Source organism: Miniopterus schreibersii, assembly GCF_964146895.1.
Source record: "Miniopterus schreibersii genome assembly, chromosome: X".
Taxonomy (NCBI): domain Eukaryota; kingdom Metazoa; phylum Chordata; class Mammalia; order Chiroptera; family Miniopteridae; genus Miniopterus; species Miniopterus schreibersii.
In genome coordinates this window covers 22590362-22617834 of record NC_138104.1, presented here as the reverse complement: position 1 = coordinate 22617834, position 27473 = coordinate 22590362, and the positions used below count along the sequence as shown (strand labels likewise).

The 27473-nt window shown below is 36.3% G+C and overlaps 1 protein-coding gene across 4 annotated transcripts in view; it reads right to left on the bottom strand.

The window, feature by feature from the left end:
* Positions 1-27473, bottom strand: part of CHRDL1 (chordin like 1) — a 122372-nt gene that overhangs the window by 92759 nt on the left and 2140 nt on the right. For all 4 annotated transcript variants that reach the window (XM_081125786.1, XM_081125788.1, XM_081125785.1 and 1 more), the window contains exon 2: positions 25697-25845. In XM_081125786.1, coding sequence (XP_080981912.1) covers positions 25697-25845 — 149 coding nt within the window. The remainder of the gene's footprint in view (positions 1-25696; positions 25846-27473) is intronic.

Sequence of the window (27473 nt, the reverse complement as noted above, 5' to 3'; positions counted from 1 at the left end):
TCTAGTTTCTCTCCATTAAGTATGATGTTAGCTGTAGATTGTGGTAGATATTCTTTACAAAGTTGAATAAATTATCCTTTATTACTAGTTTGCTGTATAGGGTTGGCGTTTGTCAAATGCTTTTTCTGCATCTATTGATACAATCACGTGCTTTTTCTTTAGCTTATTGATGTGATGAATTACATTAATTAATTTTTGAATGTTTAAGCAGCCTTGTATGCTTGGAATTAATCCTCATTGGTTGTGGATTTTTCCTACATTGTAGGATTCAATTTGCTAATATATTTTTGAGAATTTTTGCATGAGAGATATTGATCTCTAATGCTTTCCTCTCTTGTAATATCTTTGCCTGTTTTTGGTAGTAAGGTAATGTTGGTCTCAGAGAATGAGTTTGAGACTTTTCTTTCTGCTTCTATCTTCTGAAACAGATTGTAGAGTATCAGTATTATTTCTTCCTTAAAAGTTCGGTAAAACTCACCAATTCACTATCTTGGCCTGGTGCTTTCTGTTTTGGATGGTTATTACTTATTGATTTAATTTACGTAATAAATATAAACCTGTTAAAATGATTTATTTTTTTGTGTGAATTTTGGTAGGTTGATCTTTTAAGGCATTGGTCCATTTCTTTCTAGGTTATCAAATTCATGGACATAGAATTGTTCATAATATTCCTTTATGATCCATTTGATGTCCACAGGATCAGAAAAGAAGGCTTTTCATTTCCGGTATTTGTAATTTGTATCTTCTCTTTTTTTCTTAGTTAAACTGATTAGAGGTTTATCTACTTTATTAATCTCTTTAAAGAACCAGTTTTTGGTTTCATTGATTTTTCTCTATTGTTTTCCAAGTTTTACTTTCATTTAATTCTGCTTTAATTTTAATTTAATTTTTCAATTTTAAAAACTTTTTTCAATTACAGCTGACAAACATTATTATATTAGTTTCAGATGTATACCCCAGTGATTAGACATTACATAACTTACTAAGTGATTATCCTGATAATTCTTGCACGCATTTGACACCATACACAATTATTAGAATATTATTGATTATATTCCCTATGCTATATTTCACATCCCCATGACTATTCGGTAACAACCAATTTTTACTTCTCAATTCCTTCACTTCTTTCACCCACCTCCCAACCCCCTTCCCATCTGGCAACTGTCAAAATATTCTCTGTATCTATAAGTATGTTTCCGTTCTGCTTGTTCATTTTGTTTTTTAGATTCAGTTGTTGATAAATATGTATTTATTAACATTTTGTTGTTCATATTTTTATCTTCGTTTTTTTCTTCTTCATAAAGAAGACCCTTTCATATTTAATATAATACTGGTTTGGTGGTGATGAACTCCTTTAGCTTTTTTTTGTCTGGGAAGCTCTTTATCTGTCCTTCCATTCTAAATGATAGCTTTGCTGGGTACAGTAGTCTTGGTTGTAGGTCCTTGCTTTTCATCACTTTGAATATTTTGTGCCAATCCCTTCTGGCTTGCAAAGTTTCTTTTGAGAAATCAGCTGACAGTCTTATGGGAGTTCCCTTGTAGGTAATTAACTGCTTTTCTCTTGCTGCTTTTAAGATTCTATCTTTGTCTTTAACCTTTTGCATTTTAATTGTGATGTGTCTTGGTGTGGGCCTCTTTGGGTTCATCTTATTTGGGACTCTCTGTGCTTCCTGGACTTGTATCTCTACTTCCTTCACCAAGTTAAGGACGTTTTCTGTCATTATTTTTTCAAATAAGTTTTCAATTTCTTGTTCTCTTTCTTCTCCTTTAGCAATTCCATGGTGTGAATATTGGTACACTTGAAGCTATCCCAGAGGCTCCTTACACTATCTACTTTTTTGGGAGTTCCTTTTTCCTTTTGCTATTCTGACTGGATATTTTGTGTTTCCTTATCTTCCCAATCTCTGATTTGATCTTCTGCTTCATCCACTCTACTGGTGATTCCTTGTAATGTATTTTTCATTTCTGTTAATGTATTCTTCATTTCTGACTGGTTCTTTTTAATGTTTTCTATCTCCATTTTCATGTTTCCTATCTCTTTGCTGAAGTTCTCACTAAGTCCGTCTACTCTTTCCCTAAGTTCGTTGATCATCCTTATAACCAGGGTTTTTATATCTTTATGTAGTAGATTGCTTGTCTCCATCTTGATTAGTTCTTTTTCTGGAGTTTTCTTCTGTTCTTTCACTTGGGGCATGTTACTTTGGCTCCTGCTCATTTTGGAAGCCTCCTTGTATTTTTTTCTATGTGTTAAGTACAGCTGTTTTGTAGAGTGGCTTTATGTAAGTCCTGCACTGTGGAGAGGGCATCTGCACAGCTGACCCTCTGCAGGATCAGAAGTCTGGTTGGTTATTTGAGTCAGTCCTTGCAGCTGATTGGCCTGGGGGTAAATCCCTCCCATTGCCATGCCAACAGCAATCAAGACTCAACTAGAAGAGGAGGGTGCACATAACCCACAAAGGGAATGAACCTTGGATGCCAAGCTTGGGTGATCAGGGAGCCTGTGCCATTGGACCCTATAGAACATCTGCTTTAATATTTTTTTAAATTTCTTTTCTTCTGCTTACTTTGGATTTGATTTTTTATTCTTTTTCTAGTTTCTTAAGGTGAAGCTTAGATTGTTGACATCAGATATTTCTTTCTTTATAATATATTAATCTGTGTAATAAATTTCCCCTAAGTACTGCTTTCACTGCATCTCATGAATTATGATGTTATGTTTTCATTTCCAAATAATTTAAAATATATTTTTTAATTTCTCAAGATTTCTTTGACCCATGCAATATTTAGAAGTATATGTTTAATCTTTAAATATTTAGGGATTTTACTGCTATTTCTCTGTTACTGATTTTTAGTTTAATTCTAGTGTGGTCTGAGAACATATTTTGTATAATTTCTATTCTCTTAATTTTTTTATGATGCATGAATGTGGGTCCATCTTGGTCATGTTCCTTGTAAGCTTTAGAATAATGTTTATTCTGCTGTTGTTAGATGAAATATTTTATAGATATCAATTAGATCTGATTGATTGATGATACTCTTCAGTTTAATTATATCCTTACTGATATTATGCCTTCTGGATCTCTTAATTACTAATAGAGGAGTATAAAATTCTCCAATTATAATAGTAGATTTATCTGTTTCCCCCCGGCTGGGCGTGGCTCAGTGGTTGAGCATTGACCTAGGATCCAGGCGACTTAGGTTCGATTCCCAGTCATGACACATGCCCAGGTTGCGGGCTCGATCAATGACTGTCTCATCATTGATGTTTCTCTCTCTCTCTCCCTCTCCTTTCCTCTCTCTGAAATCAATAAAGATATATTAAAAACAAAACAAAAAAAAAACCAAAACAAAAAAACCTGTTTTTGCTTTGGAATTCCAAGATGGCTGTAGAGTAGGTGGAAACTACACTCACATGCTCCTGGAGTCAAACCATATTTACAGCTAAATTGTAGAACAATCAACCTGAATAACCAACTGAAGGCTAGCTGAACTGAAACATTGTAACCAAGGATTTACAGAAGAAGTCACATAAAGTCTGGTAAGAAAAGCAGAGACACAGAAAGGGCTGACCTCTGCACACACACATGGCAGCTGAGATGTCAGAGGAATATCGCAGCTGCAAAATTCCCCCCACCAAGAGTATGTGGTCTCAAACCCATGCAGGGATCCCCAACTAAGAACAAGAGAGACAGGAAGAGGAGCCCACACAGCATCTGGTGGAGAAAATGAGTGAGGATTCAGTCTACCTAAGAGAGAAGGGAGTTTGCTGGAGACCCAGCTGCCACCTTCCCAGGGTTGAGCACTCCTGTTGTTACAGCACATGAGCTTGGGGAGTGCACTGTCTGTTTTTTCCAACTACTAGCAACACCATTCTGCCATGCTTTAGTCCTGAAAACAAGTCTGATGGCTGCACCCATCAGAGAACTTTGAGTTATCTTTTTGTGGAGAAGCTTTTGGTAGAGACACAGACAGTGACTGAACTCTGTAGCTTTGGAAAGGGGAACATTCTTCCCCACCTCGACCACATAGATGGTGCCCCCACCTGTTGAATCACTTGTACTTCCCTACCATCCTATGGCTCTTCCCTGCTACATTAAGTCATGCAGAGGGTATAGAGTGTCATGCAGAGCTGAGACTTTCAGACTACTGCTGTCTCCCAGGGATGCTTTTGATTGGGAATCAGATGAGCAGGTGCTGGGTTGTGTGGCTACATCACAAGGGGTGTGACTACTATTTCCCTTGTGAGCTCAGCTGGTGCTATCCCAGGAAATGAAAGAAGTGCCCACCCACCTCCTACAGGCCTCTCAGCACCACAACTAATGGCACGCCCTCCCCCTGCCAGTTACTGTAGCCCCAGCTTGCTGAACTGAGTTCCACTGGAGAAGGGAAGGTTGCTTGGAGCCAGGACATTTGAAGCATGTCTCCTTGGAGACTGTTGTTTGTGACCGGGATGAAGTTCTTGACTCCCTTCTGAGGGCTCTGCCAGCACCACCCTCAACAGAAGACTTTTGATCTGTCCCTCTCCAGGCCACAGAGGCTCTACCCTACTGAAAATGCTCCTTCAGAGAGGACAGCTGGATGCACCCTACCTAAACCTGCAGCACGCTCCTCTTAAGGGAGCTAGAGATGGAGACATGGGCAAAGACTGAGTGGTTTGGCTCTGGAATAGAAGACATTTTCTCCTCATTATGTGCCTGACCATGTGGTTCCCAAGGAGAAGACCCACTAGTTTTGTCAACCCTACCTCAGTCGCCCTGCCCTATCAAACTCATAAACTGTGGAAGGGTCTGTGGATCACTGTCAAACTGGGCCCACTTTATGGTTTTTTTTCAAAAGGCTCTGGAGAAAGACCAGACAACTTCCGGGGGAGACAGAATAGCTGACAGGAGAAGGGGGATCTCAGGGAGCAAAAGACCTGGAAACAAATCTTTGTGACCAGATTTGCCCCTTCCATGCACACTCAGGCCCAGTCGACTCAGCCACACACAGTGAATAGCATGGCAGTTCGAGACAGATAACCCAAAGCCAGTTAGACACAATGTCTGATGTTGACCTGTACTTGAACCCTGCCCAAGTAAACCAAAAATCAACACAACCAGTGGTGGGTTTCAGACCACACCAGACATCAAATGAACTAGCTACACAAATGGCACACCAAAAGGGGGGTTCTGGCAGGCACTGTAGCCTGCTGGGAACAACTCCAACTTGGTGGGCAGTGGCAGTACAGCGACTCATACATGGTGATTGAAGTTTATCCTTAAAGTCAGCTAGTATGAAGTGTTAAATCCACCCAATAATGAGCCAACAGCATTCAAGTCTCAACTACAAGTGGAGGGTGCCCATAACCCACAAAAAACATTCCTGGAGCAAAAGAACTCAGGTGACCTGGAAGATTGTGCCACTGAGCCCAACAAAACACCTACATCATAAAGCCATCTTGACAGGTGTGAGAGTCATAGCAGATCTACCAAATACACAGAGCCAAAATGGGGAGACAAGGAAATATGCTCTGAATAAAAGAGAAATCCCCAGAAAAAGAATTAAATGAAATGGAAGCAACCAAGGTACCATATGTAGAGTTTAAAACAATGGTTATAACAATGCTCAAGGACCTTAGGAGAAAAATGGATGACCTCAATGAGAACTTAAACAAAGAGATAGTAAACATTAAAAAGGATATAAAAAACATTAAAAAAGAACAGTGTCAGAAAGGAAAAATACAAAATCTGAAGTGAAGAATACACTAGATGGAATCAACAGCAGTTTAGATGAAGCAGAGGTCTGAATCAGGGACTTAGAGGACAAGATAACAGTAAGCACCCAAGCAGAGCATCAAAAAGAAAAGAGAATTTAAAAAAATGAGGAAAGTGTAAGAAGAGACCCCTAGAACAGCATAAAGTGTGACAACATAAAGCATAACAACATCTGCATCATAGGTGTACCAGGAGGAAAGAGAGGGAAGAAGAGATAAAGAACCCATTTAAAGAATGAATGGCTGAAAACTTCCTTAACCTGGTGAAAGAAAAAGTCGCGTAAGTTCTGAAAGGACAGAAAGTCACAGTCAAGATGAACCCAAAGAGGCCCACACCAAGACATATCATAATTAAAATGGCAAACGCTAAAGACAAATAGAGAATCATAAAAGCAACAAGGGAGAGAGAGTTACTTACAAGGGATCTCACATAAGGCTGTCACTTGATTTCTCAACAAGAACACCTCAGGCCAGAATGGATTGGCATGATATATTAACAGTGATGAAAAGCAAGGACCTACAACCAAGACTACCCTATCTAACAAGGCTACCATTTAAAATTGAAAGTGAAATAAAGAGCTTCTTAGACAAAAAAACAACCTAAAGGAGTTCATTACCATCAAAGCAATATTAAAGCAAGAAATGTTAAAGGGCGTGCTTTAAAAATCAAAGCAAGAAATGTTAAAGAGCGTGCTTTAAAAATAAGGGAAGTAAAAAAAGAAATATAGAGAGAAAGGAACACAGGTATAGAGAATAAAATGGGACTAAGTAAGTTCCTATCAATATTAACCTTAAATCTTAATGGATTAAATGTTCCAATTAAAAAACATAAGGTTGCTGTATGGATAAGAAAGCATGACCCATATATATGATGTCTACAAGAGATCCACCTCAGAAGAGAAGATACACACAGACAGAAAATGAAAGGATGGAAAAAACTATTCCATGCAAATAGAAGTGAAAACAAACAAACACTGGGGTGCCAATACTTATATCAGAAAAAATAAGCTTGAAAACAAAGGCCATAAAAGAAGCACAGAAGGTCACAACATAATACTAAAGAGATAGATCCAACAAGAGGATATAACCCTTGTAAACATATATGCACCCAACATAGGAGCACCTAACTATATAAGGAAAATCTTGGTGGACATTAAGGGAGAGATTGACAACAATACAGTCACAGAAAGGGATTTTAACACTCCACTGACATTAATGGATAGATCTTCCAGAAAAAAAAAAACAAGGCAGCAGTGACCTTAAACGACACACTGAATTGGATGGATTTAATGGATATTTACAGAAAAATTCTTCCCACAGCAGCAGAATATACATTCTTCCCAAGTGCACATGGAACATTCTCTAAGGCAGACCACATGTTAGGACACAAAGTAAGTCTTAATAAATTAAAAAAGATTAAAATCACAAACACCATCTTTTCTGACCACAATGGTATGAAACTAAAAATCAACTACAATTAAAAAAAACAACACCTGAAAATCATGCAATCACATAGAGACTAATTAACATGTTATTAAACAATGAGTGGTTTAAAAATGAAATCCAGAAATAAAAAGTTACCTGGAAACAAATGAAGATGAACACACAACCCAAAATCTATGGGACACAGTGAAAATAATTTAACCCTACACTTAAAAGAACCAGAAAAAGAACAAACAAAGCCGACAATAACTAAAAGGAAAGAAATAATAAAGACCAGAGGAGGAATAAATAACATGCAGACTAAAAAAACAACACCAAAAAACAAAAACAGTACAAAAGATCAATGAAACTAAGAGCTGGTTCTTTGAAAAGATAAACAAGAATGATAAATCTTTAACCACACTCATCAAGAATAAAGAGAGAAAGGACCCAAGTAAATGAAATCAGGAATGAAAGAGGAGAAGTAAAAAATGACATCACAGAAATAGATAGGATTATAAGAAAATACTATGAACAACTATATGCCAAAAAATTAGAAAACTTGGGCAAAATGGATAAATTCCTAGAAACATACAATCTTCCAAAATTGAATCAGGAGGAATCAGAAAACCTGAATAGACTGATTACAACTAATCTAAGTACACCTTCAAATAGCACTATACCACTTCACAGGTAGTGCAGGTACCTTATAGCTGAGTGCTCCCCATTCTTTTCTCCTATCCTTTATAAAATTACTGTAATTAAATTCACCTTTTCAAAAGCCATACTCACTTGATTCATTGTTGTTATTATTTTGAACAATTCTTTTCTGTTAGATCAATTAAAAAGATAAAAATTTATTCTTTCTCTAATACTTTTCCTTTCTTACTGAGAACTGAATTTCTAACATATCATTTTCCTTCTTTGTAAAGAATATTTTTTAACATTTCTTGCAAGGCTGGTGACAAATTTCTTATTTTTTTTTTCTGAGAAAATCTATTTCTCATTCACTTTTGAAGGATAGTTTGCTGTATACAGAATTCTAGATTGGTGGGATTTTTCTTTCAACAATGTAAGTATTTCACTCCATTGTCTTTCTGCTTGCATGGTTTCTGAAGAGAAATCAGATGCAATTTTTATTCTTGTTCCTCTATAGGTATTTTTCCTCTATGTTCTTTCAAGATGTCCTTTATATCTTCGATTTTCTGCAATTTGGATATGACATGACTGAGTGTAGATATTTTTTGTATTTAACCTGCTTTGTGTTCTCTATGCTTCCTAGGTCTGTGCTTTAGTGTGACATTAATTTTGGAAAATTCTCAAGCCATTATTAATTCAAATATTTTTGTTCCTTCCCGCTTTCTATTTCTAAGGTTTCCATTACATATATGTTGACCCTTTTGTAGTTTTCCCACAGTTCTTTGATATTCTGTTGCATTTTTCTTCATTTTTTCCTTTTTTTTTTTTTTTCAGTTTGGGAAGTTTCTATTGGTATACCTGCAGCTCACTGATTATTTCCTCAGTCATGCCCAGACTACAAAGGAGTTCATCAAAGGCCATTGTTCATTTCTCTTACATTGTTTTTATTTCCCCATTTTCTTTTGATTCTTTCTTGGAGTTTCCATCTACCTGTTTACATTACATATATATTCTTGTATATCATCCTCTTTTTCCATTAGAGTCATTAGTATATTAAAGATACTTACTTAAAATTCCTGGTATGATAATTCCAAAATATATTCCATATCTAAGCCAGGTGCAAATGCTTGATTTGTCTCTTCATACTGTGGCTTTTATTTACTTTAATTTTTTTTTTTTTTTTTTTTTTGCCCTTTAGAATGTCTTGTAATTTTTGTTGAAATTTGGCCATAATGTATTGAGTACAAGGAACTAAAATAGATAGTGTGAGCTTTTATGTTACTCTAGCTAGGAGTTAGATTAATTTTACTGCTTCTTATAGCTGTACTGGCAGAAACTAAAAGTTGCTCTATTGTCTCTGTTTATTCCCATCCCTACTGTTTATGAGGTTCCATAGGTACTCGTTCCGAAATAGTGTCTGAGACTCCTGTTATTACAGATGGGTCCTATTAATGTGCTGGTAAAATGTTGGGGGCGGAAAAACATTCTATAATCTCATAATTAGCCCTCTGTGTTTTAGTGAGCCTGTGTCTCTGAGCTGCAGCCTTTATTCCAGGGATGTAAGGCTTGTGTAATATCCACAAATCAATAAATGTGATACATCACATAAACAAAGTAAAGGGCAAAAATCATATGATCATATCAATAGATGCAAAAACAGGATTAGACAAAATCTGGCACCCATTTTTGATAAAAACTTTCAGCAAAGTGGGAATAGAGGGAATATACCTCAACATAATAAAGGCCATATATGACAAACTTACAGCCACCATCATACTCAATGGGCAAAAACTAAAACCATTTCCCTTAAAAACAGGAGCAAGATATGGATGCCTGCTTTTACCACTCTTATTCAACATAGTATTGGAAGTCCTTTCCACAGCCATCAGACAGGAAGAAAGTATAAAAGGTATCAAATTGGAAAAGAGGAAGTAAAACTGTCATTATTTGCAGATGACATCATATTGTACATAGAAAACCCTAAAGACTACATCAAAGTACTACTAGATTTGATAAATGAATTTGGCAAGGAATCTGGATGCAAAATTAACATCAAGAAATTGATGGCATTTGTATACACCGACAATGAACTCTCAGAAAGAGAAACTAAAAAAAGAATTACTGTTTACCGTTGCAACTAAAAAAGTAAGATACCTAGGAATAAACTTAACCAAGGATGTTAAACACCTGTACTCAGAAAACTACAGGACATTGAAAAAGAAATAGAGGAAGATATAAACAAGTGGAAGAATATACCATGTTCATGGATTAAAAGAATTAATATCATTAAAATGTCCATACCACCCAAAGCAATCTATAGATTCAGTGAAATTCCTATTAAAATACCAACAGCATATTTCACAGAGCTAAAACAAATATTCCAAAAATTTATATGGGGACAAAAAAGACCCCAAATAGCTGCAGCCATCTTAAGAAAGAAGAACAGAGTGGGAGGGACCACTTTATTGGATATCAAACTCTACTAAAAAGCCATTGTAATAAAATTTTAAAAAGCCTGGTATTGGTACAACTGACAGACATATAGATCAATGGAACAGAACAAAGACCCCAGAAAGAGACCCACCTAATTACGGTCAGTTAATATTTCACAAAGGAGGCAAGAGCATACAATAGAGTAAAGACAGTCTCTTCAATAAATAGTGCTGGGAACATTGGACAGCTACATGCAAAAAACTGAAACTAGACCACCAACTTACACCGTACACAAAAATAAACTTAAAATGGATAAAAGACTTAAATGTAAGCTGCAAAACCATAAAAATCCTGGAAGAAAACATAGGCAGTAAAGTCATAGACATCTCACATAGTGGAATTTTCACTGATACATCTCCTAGGGCAAGAGAAGCTAAAGAGAAAAACATATGGGGCTACATCAAATTAAAAAGCTTCTGCACAGCAAAAGAAATCAGCCTCGAAAAAACAAAGGAAAACCACTCTGGGAGAATATGTTTGCCAAGGATGTATCTGATAAGGGGCTAGTTGCCAAAGTATACAAAAAACTCATACAACTCCACAAGAGGAAGACAAACAACCCAATTAAAAAATGGGCAAAGGACCTGAATAGACACTTCTCCAAAGGGGACATCCAGATGGCCAAGAGACATATGAAAAAATGCTCAACATTGTTAATTATCACAGAGATGCAAGTTAAAACCACAATGAGGTACCACTTCACACCTGTGAGAATGGTTACCATCAAACAAACCAACAAATGACATGTGCTGGGGAGGATGTGGAGAAAGGAGAACTCTGGTACACTGCTGGTGGGAATGCAGACTGGTGCAGCCACTATGGAAAACAGTATGGAGGTTCCTCAAAACATTAAAAATTTAACTGCCTTCTGACCCAGTGATCCCACTTCTAGGAATATATCCTAAGAATCCTGAAACACTAATCAGAATATATGCATCCTTATGTTCATAGCAGCACAATTTACAATAGCTAAGATCTGGAAACAGCCCTAGTGCCCATCAGTAGATGAGTGGGTAAAAAAGCTGTGGGACATTTACACCATGTAATACTATGCAGCTGTAAAGAATAAGGATCTCCTGCCTTTTGGGGACAGTATGGATGGACCTGGAGAACATTATGCTAAGCAAAATAGGCCAGGCAGAGAAAGACAAGTATCACATGATCTCACTTAAATGTGGAGTCTAAAGAACTTAATAAACTGATGAACAGGCTAGATTCAATGACATGGAAGCATGGACCAGACAGACAAATCTCACAGAGAAGGGGGGTGTGGGGGGGAGACGTTAACCAAAGAATTTATATGCATATATGCATAAGCCAAGGACACAGACAATGGTATGGTGAAAGACTGGGTAGGGAGGTGGAAGGGGTCAGTGGGGACAAAAAGGGGCATCTATAATATTTTGAATTATTTTTAAAAAAGTACTAATTATTCTTGTTCCCCCACTACCCACCGGCATAGGTTAAATAGGAAGGCTAGTGGAAGTTGGGTATTTCCCTTCTCCCAAGTTGGTTAGGCTCTGATAAAATGCAAATCAGTTAGACTTTTGTAATATCATTTCCTTTGAGGGCAGGCCTTAGTTAAGAAGGACATGGAGTTCTGGGCTTATTTCAGAATGGTTACTTTTTTTCTCCCCTGCCTAAAGCAGGAACTAATTTTTCTCCAATCTTCACCCCAAGAACCTGGTGGGGCTCCTGGAGGTAAAACTCAGAAAAAAGAATTTTTATCTCTCAAGCAAGTACATGGTCCCTTTCCAGCAATTAGTCAATTACCCTTTAAGTGCTACTACCAGGATACAGCAGAAGTGATTGTATTTGCCTGTCTTTTTAGTTTTCAGAAAAATAAACAGAGGGTGTCCCATGACCTTGACTTTCTGATTGATTTAAAAGGAGTTGTTGATATACAGTTCCTTCAGCTTTTTTCTTGTGACAATGGGAGTGACAACTTCTAAGCTCTTCTACATGTCAGACCAGCCTGGCCAGGCATGGCTCAGCAGTTGAGCATCGACCTAGGATCCAGGCCATCGGGGTTTGATTCCCGGTCAGGGCACATGCCCAGGTTGTGGGCTCGATCCCCACTCGGAGGCGTGCAGGAGGCAGCTGATCAATGACTCTCTCATCATTGATGTTTCTCTCTCTCTCTCCCTCTCCTTTCCTCTCTCTGAAATCAATAAAGATACATTTAAAAATAAAAGTAAAAATACATGTCAGACCAGAAACTGGAAGCTCTTTCCAGCCTTTTTTCTATGCATTATGTATATAAATGTTTTATTACAAAATTAATAGCCTATAGTACATATACTTTTAAACTACATTCTAAAATGAACATATCATGAATGTTTTTGTGACATTAAATATTTCTCCCATGTCTCATGCCTAGTGATTTGACTATACCAACACAGTTGAACCATAATTTATTAACTAATTCCCTTTTGGGAGGTTATTAGGTTGTTCCGTTTTCTTTCTTAAATCTATGTTAAATATCTTTGAAATACACCTCTATATGCAACACTGGTTACTTTCTTAATATAAATTTTTAGAAGTAGATTTATTGGGTCAAAGGTTTTGAATGCTGACTATATTGTCAAACTGTGTCTCAGAAAAGCTACATTAATTTACCTTCCCATTAGCAGTAAGTGATGCCCAAACAAAAGATATTTTAATTATTTAATATGTGGATTTAAAAATGGGGTTTTCTGGAAAGTAACCTCACATAAGTTCCTAAATGGGCACGTCATGGTGGATAGCCATTCCCCAGGCCTATAACTTATTTAGTGAAAGGTTTTAAGCCAGCCTTGTCTATTTCTCTTGTGCATCCATGTTAACACACATTTAAAAAAAATTATCTTTATTGTTGAAAATATTAAAGATGTACCCTTTGTCCCCCATTAACCTCTTCTACCCTCACCCACTCCCAGCCCCACACCTTCACCAGACTGTTGTCTGTGTCCATAGGTTATGTATATATGCATATAAATTCTTTGGTTAACCTCTCCCCACCCACCCCCACCTTCCCTCTGAGATTTGTCAGTCTGTTCCATGCTTCTATATCACTGAATCTATTTTGTTCATCAGTTTTTATGATCTTTAGATTCCACATATAAGTGAGATCACATGATATTTGTTTTTCTATGCCTGGCTTATTTCACTTAGCATAATATTCTCCAGGTCCATCCATACTGTTCCAAAGGTTACAAGATACTTATTCTTCACAGCTGCATAGTATTCCATGGTGTAAATGTCCCCCAGCTTTTTTATGAAATAGGCCTTAACCGCCCTCAAGAAAGCACATAATCTTGTTAACTATCCCATAATCCAATCCCTGCATTGCTTTTTCCCACCTCCATGTAATCTTCCTTACGTTCTCTCCTTAATTTCAAATGCATTTAAAAAAGATGCAAAAAGGTTACTTTCCATAGCATTTGAGAAGTTGCTCCCCAACACATGTCATCAGTTTGGCTCAAATAAACTCATAATAATTTTCTATAGGTTTGGACATTTCTTATGTCGACAAAAACTCTGTCAATACAGTGGGGGGAAATGGAACTGGTATTTCTATCTTTACCAGAAAGGATAAATCCATATTAATATTAATAAGTATTTTTACTTCTCCTTGTATAGCATTACCATTATTGTTAACATTGTTATATTAATCTACATTTCTGGGCTAAGAGCATATGCTCAAAGTCATTTATTAATTGAAAGAACTCAGAAAGTCAAAATTACTTTTTAAGCAGAATTGCTTTGTTTTTCAACCAAGTTTTAGTAATACAATTTTCTTGGTATAAAAACAAGTTATACTTAAGCTCTGCGATATTCTAGAATGAAGTAGGAAATATTTTAATAATCTCAACATCTTTAACTGATGAGAGATGATCATGAATTTCTGAAAATGAACATCTAAATGAGGCAACTTTTGCTACCTTCCATGTTGTTTGTGAGAGTGATGGTTTCTCTACAATCAATTTGTAATCTCATTCTCAAACACCTAAGTGATTTACATTCACATATACAACTCATCTAGACAATTCAGGAAGAATCTAAGTATACCCTTAGAAGCAAATCCATGAAGGGTGTTATTTAAGTAGCATTATTATGTTAGCTTAAATAGTTCTACTTGTATGGTTCTGCAGCCACTAATACTTGAATGGGGGTAAGATAGAAGTTACTTTGTCCACTTAAATCCACATTGCAAAGTAAGATGGAACTTTGTGTATTATACATTTTATTCTGGATTCTTTTGCTTCTTTGGATTAGGTCACTCAGAGTTGACGTCATATCTATCAACTTAAAATATGAAATTGGATGAGGTTTCATTATCAGTTATGTGATCTTCATGGTTGGGTGATTTGCCTCTTTCATATTTAATGAGAAAAAGAAAGGGATAATAAAAGACAAAACCTCTGACACACTAAGCAAGCACTAAAATAATACAAGCTATTAAAGTGATTAAAGTGTGGGTTTGAAGTGCATTTATATATTTCTTAAAACTCATATCCCACAGAAACAGACTGATGGTTGCCAGAGGGGTGGGGGATTGGGAACTGTGTGAAAAGGTGAAGGGATTGAGAAGTACAGATTAATAGCTCCCAAATAGTCATGGGGATATAAAGTACAGCATGGGGAATATAGTCAATAATATTGTAATAACTATGGACAGTGCCAGTTGGATACTGAAAATATCAAGAGGAACACTTTATAAAGTATATTACTGTCTAACCATTATGCTATACACCTGAAACCAATACAAAATAATATTGAATGTAAACTTTAATAAAAAATAAAAATGATTAAAAATGAAGAAATTGTTGTTAAACGTTCTAACTTGCAGGAAAGTCTGTTTCCAAAGGAACAGTATATACTGCTGCCACAAAGAAGGTATGCTTTATCTATTTCTTTTAAGTTAGTTGCTATCTCTTCTCTGAAATATCTTTAAAGTGGGTTATTTCACATGCAGTATTAAATGGATTCTTTCAATTTGTCTGAACCATTATTCATTAAATCCACAGATAATCCAAATAACTTGTTTCAGCCAATAGATTTCTATTTCCCTTAACTTCAGCCTCTAAAGAGTATTGTTAGACAAAGTGTGAAAGCTGAATGATCTGCATTTTCCTGTTCCAAATTTAGGTCAAAGGCTACAAGGTAGATGGTAAGTATAAACAGCAGCCAGGGAACCAGGTCCTGAACAACATAGAGCTAGCTAAGAATGGTGATAACAATAATAACAAAAACAAAAACTAGTAGTTGCTGAACGCTTCCTATAAATCAGGGTCTGTTCTAAAGTTTTACAGAAATGAATTCACTAAATTCTTTCACAACAATCTTACAAGGTAGGTTTCATCATTAACCCCATTTTACATATGAGGAATCTGAGGCACATGGAGGTTTGGTAACTTGTCCAAGTTGACATGACTAGTTAAAGAACATATCTGGGATTCAAACCCAAGTAGTTTGGCTTCAGAACCAAGGACTATCACCACTGCAGAATTCTGCCTTTCCTGCCACATAGTTGCAAGGTGCAGGTCGCCCACTTTTAGAACTTGGAAAATGAAGGGCTTCCACACATTTTTGCCTAATCTTTTCTCAAGTTACCTTTCCACTCTACTTTTGAAACAGCTTTGATCACTATTTAAAGGCTCAGATGTCGTCTGAAATCAAGTCATATACAAATAGACTATATAAAATGGTACAGCTGGCAGATTTTATTTTGTACTTTTTTGTATTTAAGGCAGTCATAAAGCATAAAGTATAAAATAGTACCCATGCTGTCAGGGGTTTTGAAATCTAGTTGGGAAGATAGATTACTCCAGCTATAAACTCTTTTTCATTCTCTTTAAACCTAACAGCACTTTCCTCATAATATTCACCTGGCATTTATCCCATATCACAGGATAATGTCTTGCAAACTCTGCCTCTTGAGGATGAAAATATCTTACTAAAACACTAACTTCTGATAGAAACCTGACCCTAAATGCAAAAGTAATGGTCTTTCATCAAGTATATTGGTCCTAATATTTTAGCAATATGGGATTTGGATCTACAAACTCCTGGAAGGAGGAAATTCAGGCAGACAAGGAGCTGAACAGTACATGATTGGTGCTATTAAACAATGCTTCTTAAATTACTGACACTGATTTTTTAAAATCACATAACAAAGTAAACACTATAATCTTTAAGACTTTTAACTATGGTTTTCCAAGTTTGAGTGGCTGATTTCTCCGTGAGTATGCTGAACAACTGTCAATTTTCAGAAACTATGATAAAGTCAATTTCAGCACATGCTTATAAGTCTGAACTTTTTTTTAAATCCTCATTCGAGGATGTTTTTCATTGATTCTAGAAATAGAGGAAGGTAAAGGGAGAGAGAGAGAAACATCAATCAGCTGCCTCCCATATGCACCCCAACTAGGGACTGAACCCACAACCTGGGCATGTGCCTGGACTGGAATCAAACCCATGACCCTTCAGTGCATGGGACAGCATTCTAACCAACTGAGCCACAACAGCCAGGGCATAAGTCTGAACTTTTATTTATTTATTTTTTTAAATAATTATCTTATTAGATTCTTTTTTTTTAAATATATCTTTATTGACTTCAGGGAGAGGGAAGGAGAGAGAGAGAGAAATAGAAACATCAATGATGAGAGAGTCATTGATCTGCTGCAGCCTGCAACCGGGCATGTGCCCTGACCGGGAATCGAACCCCGATCGCCTGGATCCTAGGTCCACGCTCAACCGCTGAGCCACGCCTGGCTGGGCAGTCTGAACTTTTAAAAAGTTTTTAGCATCACCCAGAAGAGAATTTAATGACTTACACAGCATAATCAACCACAGCAAAACTCCCAGTATATGATATTGCAAAAGAAACACAAGTGAAGTGATTTTATTGAAACAATAATGCCTCATCAACTTTTAGGAAATACAGGCAATAAAAGTAAGGTTATCATTTGCCAATAACAGGCATGCCAGCTATACAATGCATAATTTACTACTAACAAATGATATCTGTGAGTACCACATGGTCGCAATAAAATTCCAACTAACATTTTTTAAAAATATGTTCTTATTTATTTCAGAGAGAGGAAGGGAGAGGGAGAGAGAGATAGAAACATCAATGATGAGAGAGTCATTAATCAGCTGCCTCCCGCATGCCCCTTACTGGGGACTGAGCCCACACTCCGGACATGTGCCCTGACCGGGAATCGAACCACGATCTCCTGGGTCATAGGTCGATGCCCAACTGCTGAGCCATGCCGGCTGGGCTCCAACTAACATTTGAGATGTACCTTCAACCTGTATCATCATAGATATTTTTCATATGGTTCAACTGGCCCTAATTAAAAGTGGCAATCCCTGACTTTAAGGGCCACTGTTAAAGGAAACAATGATGACAAAATGTAAATAGCAGAGATGTGCCAATATGCCATCAATGTTTTGCCCAGTCATTACTGTCTAGCACCCAGGATTAGGTCAAAAGGCCAATAACTTTATCACCAGTCTAAAAGCAAGAAAACATTCCCATGAACTGTTTTTGATAAGAGCTATTACTATAGACACATCATTCATCATGTTAAGTATTATAATAATATTTATATATTATAGCACATACAGTCAGTGGAAAAAGAGAAATGAACCTTTGCTGTTCACTATATGAGTGTACAAATCAAGTGAACAAATTCTTTTTTAATTATCTATTTTTTAAAGGCTGCTTTAATAGTGAAGAAAAAATTAAACGTACTTCTGTCATCAATCCTGAAGCAGAGTGAAAGAGGAGAAAGATATAATAGTTTTAAAAAGTCTCCTATTTATCTGGTAATTGGGTTTCTAGAATTAAAGTAAAATTTCCTCAGGCTTTAAGACTTCATTTCCAGGCTATGGAAGCCAGTGAAAAAAGAAAGCCAAGAAGAAGCCAAAATCTCCATACAGCTTATTCCTCTTTATCCAGGAGTTAATTATCTAACTCCTACTTGTTAGATCATTTGACCAAAAATAATTCAACTTAATGTATATTGAGTGGTTTGTGCACAGCATAACCATCCTACTATCTGCCTTGTGGCTCTTTCACTTTTCTACTAGTAGGTGGGCAAACTCAATGAGGAAAGAAAGGTCCATATTTCAAAAATGTCTGACTGTTGAGCAAGGCGACACCATTGGCAAAGATGAGAATTGAAGATTTTCCATGAAATTTTAATTCATTGTACCCTCCTATCTCCCATTAGCATGGATAACTGGGAGTTGATGGTATTCTCATTAGTCTTTACTATGAGGCCATGGGGAGATCTTTTTACAGAAAGGCTGCTCGGCTGATCAAACCTGACCTGAATATGTCCCTGGCTAAAATAATCTCTTACATGTCATCTGGCATAGGACTTTGGGCAAAATCAAAGCTCTTGTTCAAAAAAACAAATTGTTCTTCCTATCAACACCTCAACTGCACAAATCTCTGTTAAAGGAGGTTTATTTTCTGTTTGTCATGATTTCAAGTTATGCTCTTAAACATTCCGCAATAGAATCAACTTTTCTTGTCTTGCAACTGGTATCTAAAACACTCAACTTTCACTTCAGACAACATGGGATAGATCCCCACTACAGGTGAATTTTAGAGAATCAGTTGTGAATTGACATAATAAATCAAATTGGTTACAAGACAGCGCTTCATTTTTGTAAAATCATATGTATGTATAGTTGAGCACAGAAAAAAAGACTAGAAGTATATACACCAATTAACCATGGTTATCCTTGTGTGTTGAGATTACAAAAAATTTTGTTTTCCTTATACTTGTATGTATCTTCTGAATGTTTAACAATGAACATCTATTTTAAAAATCAGGAAAAAATCATGTTAATATAAAGCTTGTTTAGGGCATCTGATAATTGACAATCCATTCTATTAAACATATTAAACATCAGTTTATTTAACATTTCCATGTTCTAGCCTTCTATTAACTTAGATCATGTAATAGTAAAGTACTTGGACCACATTTCCTTAGCATTTGTAGAAAGATCTTTATTGAGTTATCATTTAATACTTGTTCTCTTCCTTTACAGGGCGTCAATAAAGAAATGGCAAACAGAGAATTATATTTTCTTCTATGAAAGCCAGGTTACAGGTAGTGCCCTTATACCACCCAGAATGTGATTTATTCAAACATCCCATAATCAATACTGTTTGTGTAGGTGGGAGATGGGAAATAGATCTCTGTAGATAAAACTGTAATTTTCTCTTGCCAACAAACCCAAAGTTTCTCTTTTTATCCTTCCAGGAAGCACAAGCCTAATTAGAGTGCTAATATTATAATGTACCAAATCAGATGTTAAAAATATCTACTCTTGCCTTGGCTGGTGTGTTCAGTAGTTGGAGCATTGGCTTGCACACCAAAAGGTCCTGGGTGCGATTCCTGGTCAAGGGCATGTACCTGGGTTGCGGGTTCACTCCCTGCCCCCGGTGGGGGTGCATGGGAGAGGCAGCCAGTCAATGTGTCTCTCTCACATCAATGTCTCTATCTCTCTCTGTCTCTGTCGCTGTCTCTCTCTCTCTGCCCCTTCTACTCTCTGAAAAGCAATGGAAAAAATATCCTCAGGTGAGGATTTGAGGGTTAACAACAACAAAAAAAACAAAAAATATCTACTCTTTCTACTTTCTTCAGATGGCCTCTATTTTATTTCATCTTTAAAAACATTACTTTACAACTATTCTTTCACATATAACCTGTATATAATATTTTTACAAGCAAACAGGTTATAAATCTTAAATGAATAAAGTACTCTTTGCAAAGATCTTGTGACAAAGTCCAGGTTTGCTCCAAGTACCTAAAGTCAGAGCCTTGGCTTCCTTTGTTTCACCTCCCCATCCCCTATTCTGGCATCCTTTAGTTTGCTGTCCAGAAAGCAAGAATTCCTTTCAGTTTATAAGTACAGAATCTTTAGTTCAGAGATTATATATGACTCAACCAATACCACACAGCAAGCAACAGAACTGACCAGAAACCAGGTCTACTGACTTAAAGCACAGTCTTCTTCCCATTAGATTGAGGACATTCCAATCCTACTGAGAAGTCAGGGAAATATAAGAAGCATGGACATAAAGGCACATATTTTTAACCTTCCTCACAAATTTCCTTTGGCTTAACTTATTTAAGTTTATGAATAACTTTATTTGTAGTCTCTGTCTTTTAACTCCCACATGGTATATTGTCTCTTTTAGGAATTCCGGTTACAAAATTCTTTATTCATTTACTTGGATCATCTCTTGTGTGTTAACTGGCTGCCATGTGCAAAGGACTAGGCTTCTATTTAAGAAAGTAAACTGGCTTCCTCACAGAATTGCTAGAGACAAATTGGTGTAGTGAACAGAACACTGAATTTAGAGACATGAGTTTTAGTTCTAGTCCTGGCTTGGACTTGCTGTCTGTCCTTGTACAAAGTCATTTAACCTCACTGGTTTTCAAGTTTCTCATCTAAAAATTAATGGGATTATATAACTTGGCTTTCAAAAAAGTTACTCTAGTACTTACCATTTACTAAAAACTACGTGTCAACCATTGTTGCAAAGTACTTGGTGTGCACAATCTCATTTATTCTTCAATTGCCCATGCTGATGGCCATTATGCTACTATTTACCCTACTGTACTGATAAGAAAACTAAAGCTGGAGAGGTTAAGGGACATTCCCAAAGTAAGAAAGTCATAGAGCTGGGGTTTTGATCTAAGTGGACTCCAGAGTTTCCACACCCAACCCTACAGCCTCCCCAACATAAAAAATAATTAAGAATGTACTTTGAAAAGCATTCAGCTTTGTAATTTTAAGGTATTCTTCCTTTCTTCTACTTCCACCTACTTAAACTTCTAAGATGTGAATAGGTCTTCACTTTTGCTTGCTTCTTTCTATTATCCAATAGTCATCTCAAATGTTGAAGTTAGAATCTTGATGAGGAAAACTCAAATCTGCTTGGTTAGTTTAACAATAGACAGAGAGGCTATGAGGAGGCTCCATAGGCCATGTTTCACATGTCTAAAATTTTTCTAAGTATATTTTTCCTTCCCGTACATCTTTTGGTGGCTTGCTCTTCCCGAGAGCCCCAGAGCTCATTTTCAGCCAAATGCGAATGTTGGAAGTTTTTCTCTTGAGGAAATAGATGAGTGAGAATCTAGTCCCTTGGAAGATCCAGCTAACTCACCTTATAAGTCAATAATGGGCTCTGTGAAGTACACAAGCAATTCCTCTCCCTAGAACTTTTTGCCAGACTTGGTACAGGATGGTTCATTCAAAATATATAATTAAATATTCCTAACAACTCAATTCTTCCACATCACTTTGATCAATAGTTCATTACCTAAGTTAGAGGTGCCAAAAGAGGAAAACTCTTCAGCCCATTTGTACCATATTTGCATGAATATTATGCATTAAATGTTACTCTCCTTTGAACTTCAAAAGAGCTTCCTGGCCTCTTTGACTAAAACTTTAACAACAGAGCATAATAGTGTTACAGAAAGACGTTTTCCCAGTTATAGACTTCAAACCTTGCTGATTCTGGACAGGAACAAACTTTTCTATAAGCCACAAATAGCTCATTCATCCCCTGAAATGCGCCATCAGTACTTTCTGGGTTCCTGAGCCTGTCTTCCCTCCTGTGAGAGCAACTGTAACAATGGCTAATTAGCTACTAGCTAGTGGCAGCACCCACCTCAACATTTCATTGTGAAAACAGCTTTCCACAAATACAGCATTTTTTCCAGACCTCTTCTGATTTTACACCAATTGAATGAGTATCTTTGACCATAATGGTGTCCCCCTTCATTACACTTTGATGTCCAAAATAAGAGTGCAAACAAGCTAAAGAGCACCTTCCTTGATCTAGAAGTTTATATTCTAACCTCCTGTGAAAGATTAAAACCTTGGCTTTCTTGGGTAAAATGGTTATCTGGCAGCAAAGAGAGATGTGAAAGTTTGTTATCCTCACATTTACATGTTTCCTGAAGTTTTTCTAAGTTTTTAAAAAACACAAAACTCTTTTTCCTTTTTCCACTCTCATATCTACCTTTCTCTAGAATAGGACTATAATACATGAATACATGGGAAATGAGATATGTTTTACTTTAAGGGCTTTTCTCCTGTATAAAACTAATTCTTGCCAACTGTGAAAATTTTGGAATAAACAGAAGCACAAAGATGAACAAAAATAACATTCATGAACCTACTACCCAGAGATAAAAGAAAATTGGTTCCCTATTACACACCGTACATGAATATAAATTTCAGATGGAATAAGGAATTATGGGTAAAACCCTAAATTATGGAAGCAGTAGAAAACTATACAAGAGTATGGAGTTGAAAAGACCTTCCTAGGAATAAAAAGAAATCCAGAAGCCATAAAGGAAATGAATGTCAACTCTGACTACAGAACAAATAAAATTCTTTATGAGAAAATACAACTTAAACAAAGTTTAGAGCCAATCGCAGATAGGGAAAATGATACTTGAAATGCAAAAAGTTAATAACAAAATTTGAAATAACAAAATGGTAATAAATAAGCTTTTGCAAACCCGTAAGACAAACAACCCAAATGAAAAATAAGCAATCCACTGAAGAAATACAATTGGATTAAAAAATAATTGAAAAGATGCTCCGTTAAGAGAAAAATATCACAGCAAGACTGAAATGTAGTTTTCCCTATTAAACTTGTCCTGAAATCCAAGATTAAGAATACTTCTGGTGAAAGAATTAGAAATGCACACTCATACAAAGATGGTGGGAGTATAAATTGATACAACTATTTTGGAGGACAACTTGACAGTCTTTAGAAGACTAAAACTGAATGTATACTTTGACCTAACAATTCTTCACAAATACTTACCTAAGTGCCTTAACATGTTGATTAATGCCTTATTTGTAATAGCAAAAACTGAAAACAACCTAAATATCTACAAATAAAGTTAAATAAACCACAGCACACTTATACAGCTGGAAACTATGAAGGCACTAGAAAGAATATGGTACTCTTATATTGCAATGTTCTGACATGGAAGGATGTCCTAGACACATTGCTGAATAAAAGCAAGTTAAAGAAAAAAACATATGTCACATTTTTGTAAAAAAAAAAAACAAAACACCTTATAGACATATAAGTTTATTTTTATAACAGAGAAAAGAATTTGGAAGAACAAATAGCAAACTGTTAGTAATTGCTACACTTGGGGAGTGGGATGAGAGTTTGGGGATACACATTCTCTATAAAGCTCAGATACTTTCATATTATTCTGTAAAATAAGTATTATTAATTTTATAATATAAACAAAATAAAATAATTTAACATAAGTATTTTATAGGCCTATCAAATTTTTAATAAACAAGTTTTTAATGGTTGCATGATAGTATTTTACATAGATCATTTATGTAACCATTCCCCAGTGGACTGATATTTCCACTGCTTCTAATTTCTCACTGTTAAGAGCCACAGTATAAAGCTTGGTGCATGTGGTGTGTGTGTGTGTGTGTGTGTGTGTGTGTGTGTGTGTGTGTGTGTGTAGGCAACATACATAGGGCATATGCTTTGAGACTTACCCTTTAGTAGAGATAAGTTTGCACATGTCCTCAAGATGATGCTGAATGGCTCATTTAGGGAATGATCATGACCTTGGCCTCATCCTTTGATTATAAGCCTGAAACACCAGACCAAAACTGGTGCCCTAGGCCATATGTTACATAATCATTTTGACACAAATTAAATATCAAAAGGGCTTGAGACAAAGTCATAGGCAGTAGGAAACATTAAAAAGTGATCGTTTTTGGTCTGTAAATAGTTTTTAAGTTGTATTTTTCTTTGGTTTGTCAACTAAGCTCTATGTCACATAGGCAATATTCCTCAATCTTTCATAAATATGGAAGGCTTCCCAGAAGAGATGGTCTTCTAAGAGTTACATGTTTTCCTCATGATGCGATCAGTAACAGGCCATAAAAGAGGTTTCTTCCTAAGAGAGAAAAGATTTTAAGCCCAGCTGATTGTGGGCTGAGCTCAGCTGAGCTGAGAATGGATGGACAACTTTTTTATCAGGTTTACTTAATCAAGGATGATTTTTAGAAAAGGAGGGATCTAATGTACTATATCCAAGTGGAGGAGAAAGAAGGTTGTTTAAGGAATACAAGAGGAGAGGCTGATCCAAGCTTCCTTGCTATGATCACGCCCTGCTAAATTTTCTCTTATGGCCCAATCATACTAGATATCACTATACATCACTCATATTTAAAAGCCTAATCAAAATCACTATTTCTCCCAGGAAGAAGACTAAGTTTACTATGAAAATCATAGTAGTACAGAAACACACAAAACAATGTAATAGGCTTGACACTGTTCTCTCTGTCAACAAACCTTATGCCTAATATATGTAACTTATGCTGATAAAGGAGATAAATGTTTAAATGATGGGCATCAGACACTGCTTCAGCTCCTATCAAGAATATTTTCACAGTTCCTTCTTATGAATAAGTTCAGTGAAGCAGAGAATGTCCTTCTGGGATCAGTTCCACTTTGTGCTTCTTTTGATGCAGCCAAAAAGGGGAACTAGAGCAATGGCTTTTCTTTCAAATTTGGAGCAAGTGTCCAGCTCAGATGGTGGCTGCAAGTGGCCCAAAGAAGGTGAGGCTCACACTGTGCGAAGGCAGCAGAAAGCTCCTAACAAGAGCAGAGATGTCAATGGTTACTCATAAATCTCCCAAATGCAGCGACAAGGAGGGTTAATTAGCCCCTCTTCCTGCCACTCTGCTCTCTCCAATATGTTAGCCCATCACACCGATTGCTGACTATCTAGAAATATTCCCTGGCTTTGAGGGGAATTATTCCTTTCGATAAATGACATCCAGTTTGCTCACGGTCCCTGGAATCTCAATTTCCTCAAAGGATTTTTCATCTGAATCCAGTTCATGTGAAGATTTTTTCCTTCTTCATTTTTCGGCATAAGGGAATAGGCAGAGCCCGATTTACTTTTTCTTTTTTTTTTTTTCTGTGTTATTCTTTTTCATAAACTGAAAACCTTTGCTGAAGAGTCTGAAATTTGGGAAAAAATCCAGCTCAACTGTCAGATATTTCTGGAGTTACGTATAATGAAATAAGATTTGTGCAGCTTAAAACAGGAAAAGGAAAATAGGCTAATGTGTCATGTGTTCTATGAAAACTATATGATAATCAGAAAAACAACCCCAAATTTAGTTGGCCTGATTCAAAGCACTTATTTTTTTATCAACTCATGCATAAACCAATAACATTCGCTTTCTTCTCTTAGAATAATGCCATGGCCACATTTGGGCTACATCACATTCAACACAGATTATAACCACATTTTCAAAGAAATTACAAGAGAGCATCCTGTTTTTTAAACTCGAAACACTTACGTTTTACTTGTTCTGTTTTGCTTCCTTCTAGGAAAAGAAAGAACAGCAACAGGGTAAAGATGTATTTTATTCCTCCCATTTTCCACTTTTTTCTCATTTTGGCCACTGCAAAAGGCAACTCAAAACTTTCAGGGCCTGGTGTAGTCAAGCTGTTGGGAAGAAAGCAGAAAGAAGACTTAAAACAGATCCTCTGAAAGTGATGGTGATCACTGATGCTTAAGTTTCTAACTTCCTGGTAAAAATACTTTGGAGAATTTACATAAGTGCAAGCATTGTTTTCCTGTGAAAGGAAGAGAACCTGCCTCTCTTGTCTTGCAAAGAAAGATTGTGGGGGGAAATTCAAGCAGATGAACATGCATTTTTATCCAATGCTAAGGCTGAATCCTTAAAGGCAGTCATAGAGAAATAAAAATAAAGTTTAAAATCCTCCTTTCTAAGGGAATTAAAGTTGATTTCTCAAGAGATTTTCTTTGGGAGAAAAGGGAAACTGGTGTTTGCAAAACAGCTACTTTGGCAAACTAGATAAAAATAATAAGCATGAGACTCAAACAATTTTTGAAATGAAAGTTAACTAATTTTAAGACTACTGTTTTATTAATCCTTCAGGGATGAGGAACAAATTGATCAGCGTTTTCCCCGTGTCTTCCATTGGATTTATAAGGCTCTTCGGTTTGGCTTACTTATGTTGGAAAACATAAATGTAATTAACAAATATCAAATATACAATCAAATATCTGAATAGCTCTAGCATATTGTGAAATGAAAATTTGAAACGGGTCACTTTTCAGGGAATTTAGGCAAAATTGAATAGGTAATGTGTTCATATTACACCACTATGCAAAAGAATATTATAAACAACTAAAATTCTTAAAAATATGAGACTTACATTTCCAGTCTAAGGGATAGAAGTCTTAAATCTTTTGAGGCTTCAAACACAGAAAGTTTGCTACAGCTCATATCCAGTCACAGGTCATTTCCATAGACTTTAGAGTTTGCAAAACTCTTTCAATTGGTGATTTGAAAATACTTAAATATTTGAGAAACACCACATTTCAATCTGGGGTTAAACCTGGATGGGAACTCAGCTCATTGATCTTTTCAGAGGCTCCAACCTAAATATCTAGTATAAAGAGCGTGAAGAAATGCAAGATTATCATTCTGGATAACTGAATTGTCTTTGGGCTGTGATGTGGATACCACAGCTCCTACTTTAAATGCTATGAAATTGTCCAGATAATTGGAAATCCATTTATGAATATATAATCAAATGATAACTAATCATAGAGGATAATTTGTGCCATCAACCAGGATTTTCAGTACCATTCTGCCTTCTCTACCCCTCCTTGCTCCTTAAACAAGAACTAAATTCTCCTAAGACATGTTCTTAGCCTGCCAAAGGTCTAGGTTCTGATGTCTTGGTCTCTGTGAGTTTGTGGTCCACCTTCAATCATTCAGACTGTCTCTGTTTTCTGAGAGCTACCTGGTTCCCTTGAAGTGAATTGTTTGCATAAACAGTTGGGAGGTTCTTCCTGGGTCTACTTTAATAAGCTTATCCCCCAAACCTCCAAATGAGAAATAATTTTTAAACCACTGAAATCCAATTTACCACAATCACATATGGATCTCAGGAGGTATTTCTCAAACCACAGTTTTCAGGTCTCCCCATGCAAGAACCAACAGGGTTGTTTTTCTTGTACAATGGTTGGGTGATTTGGTGAACAGTAGCATTGCTTCATAACTCATGCTGGCAAGAAAATGGCTCTTAGAATTTTTTTGC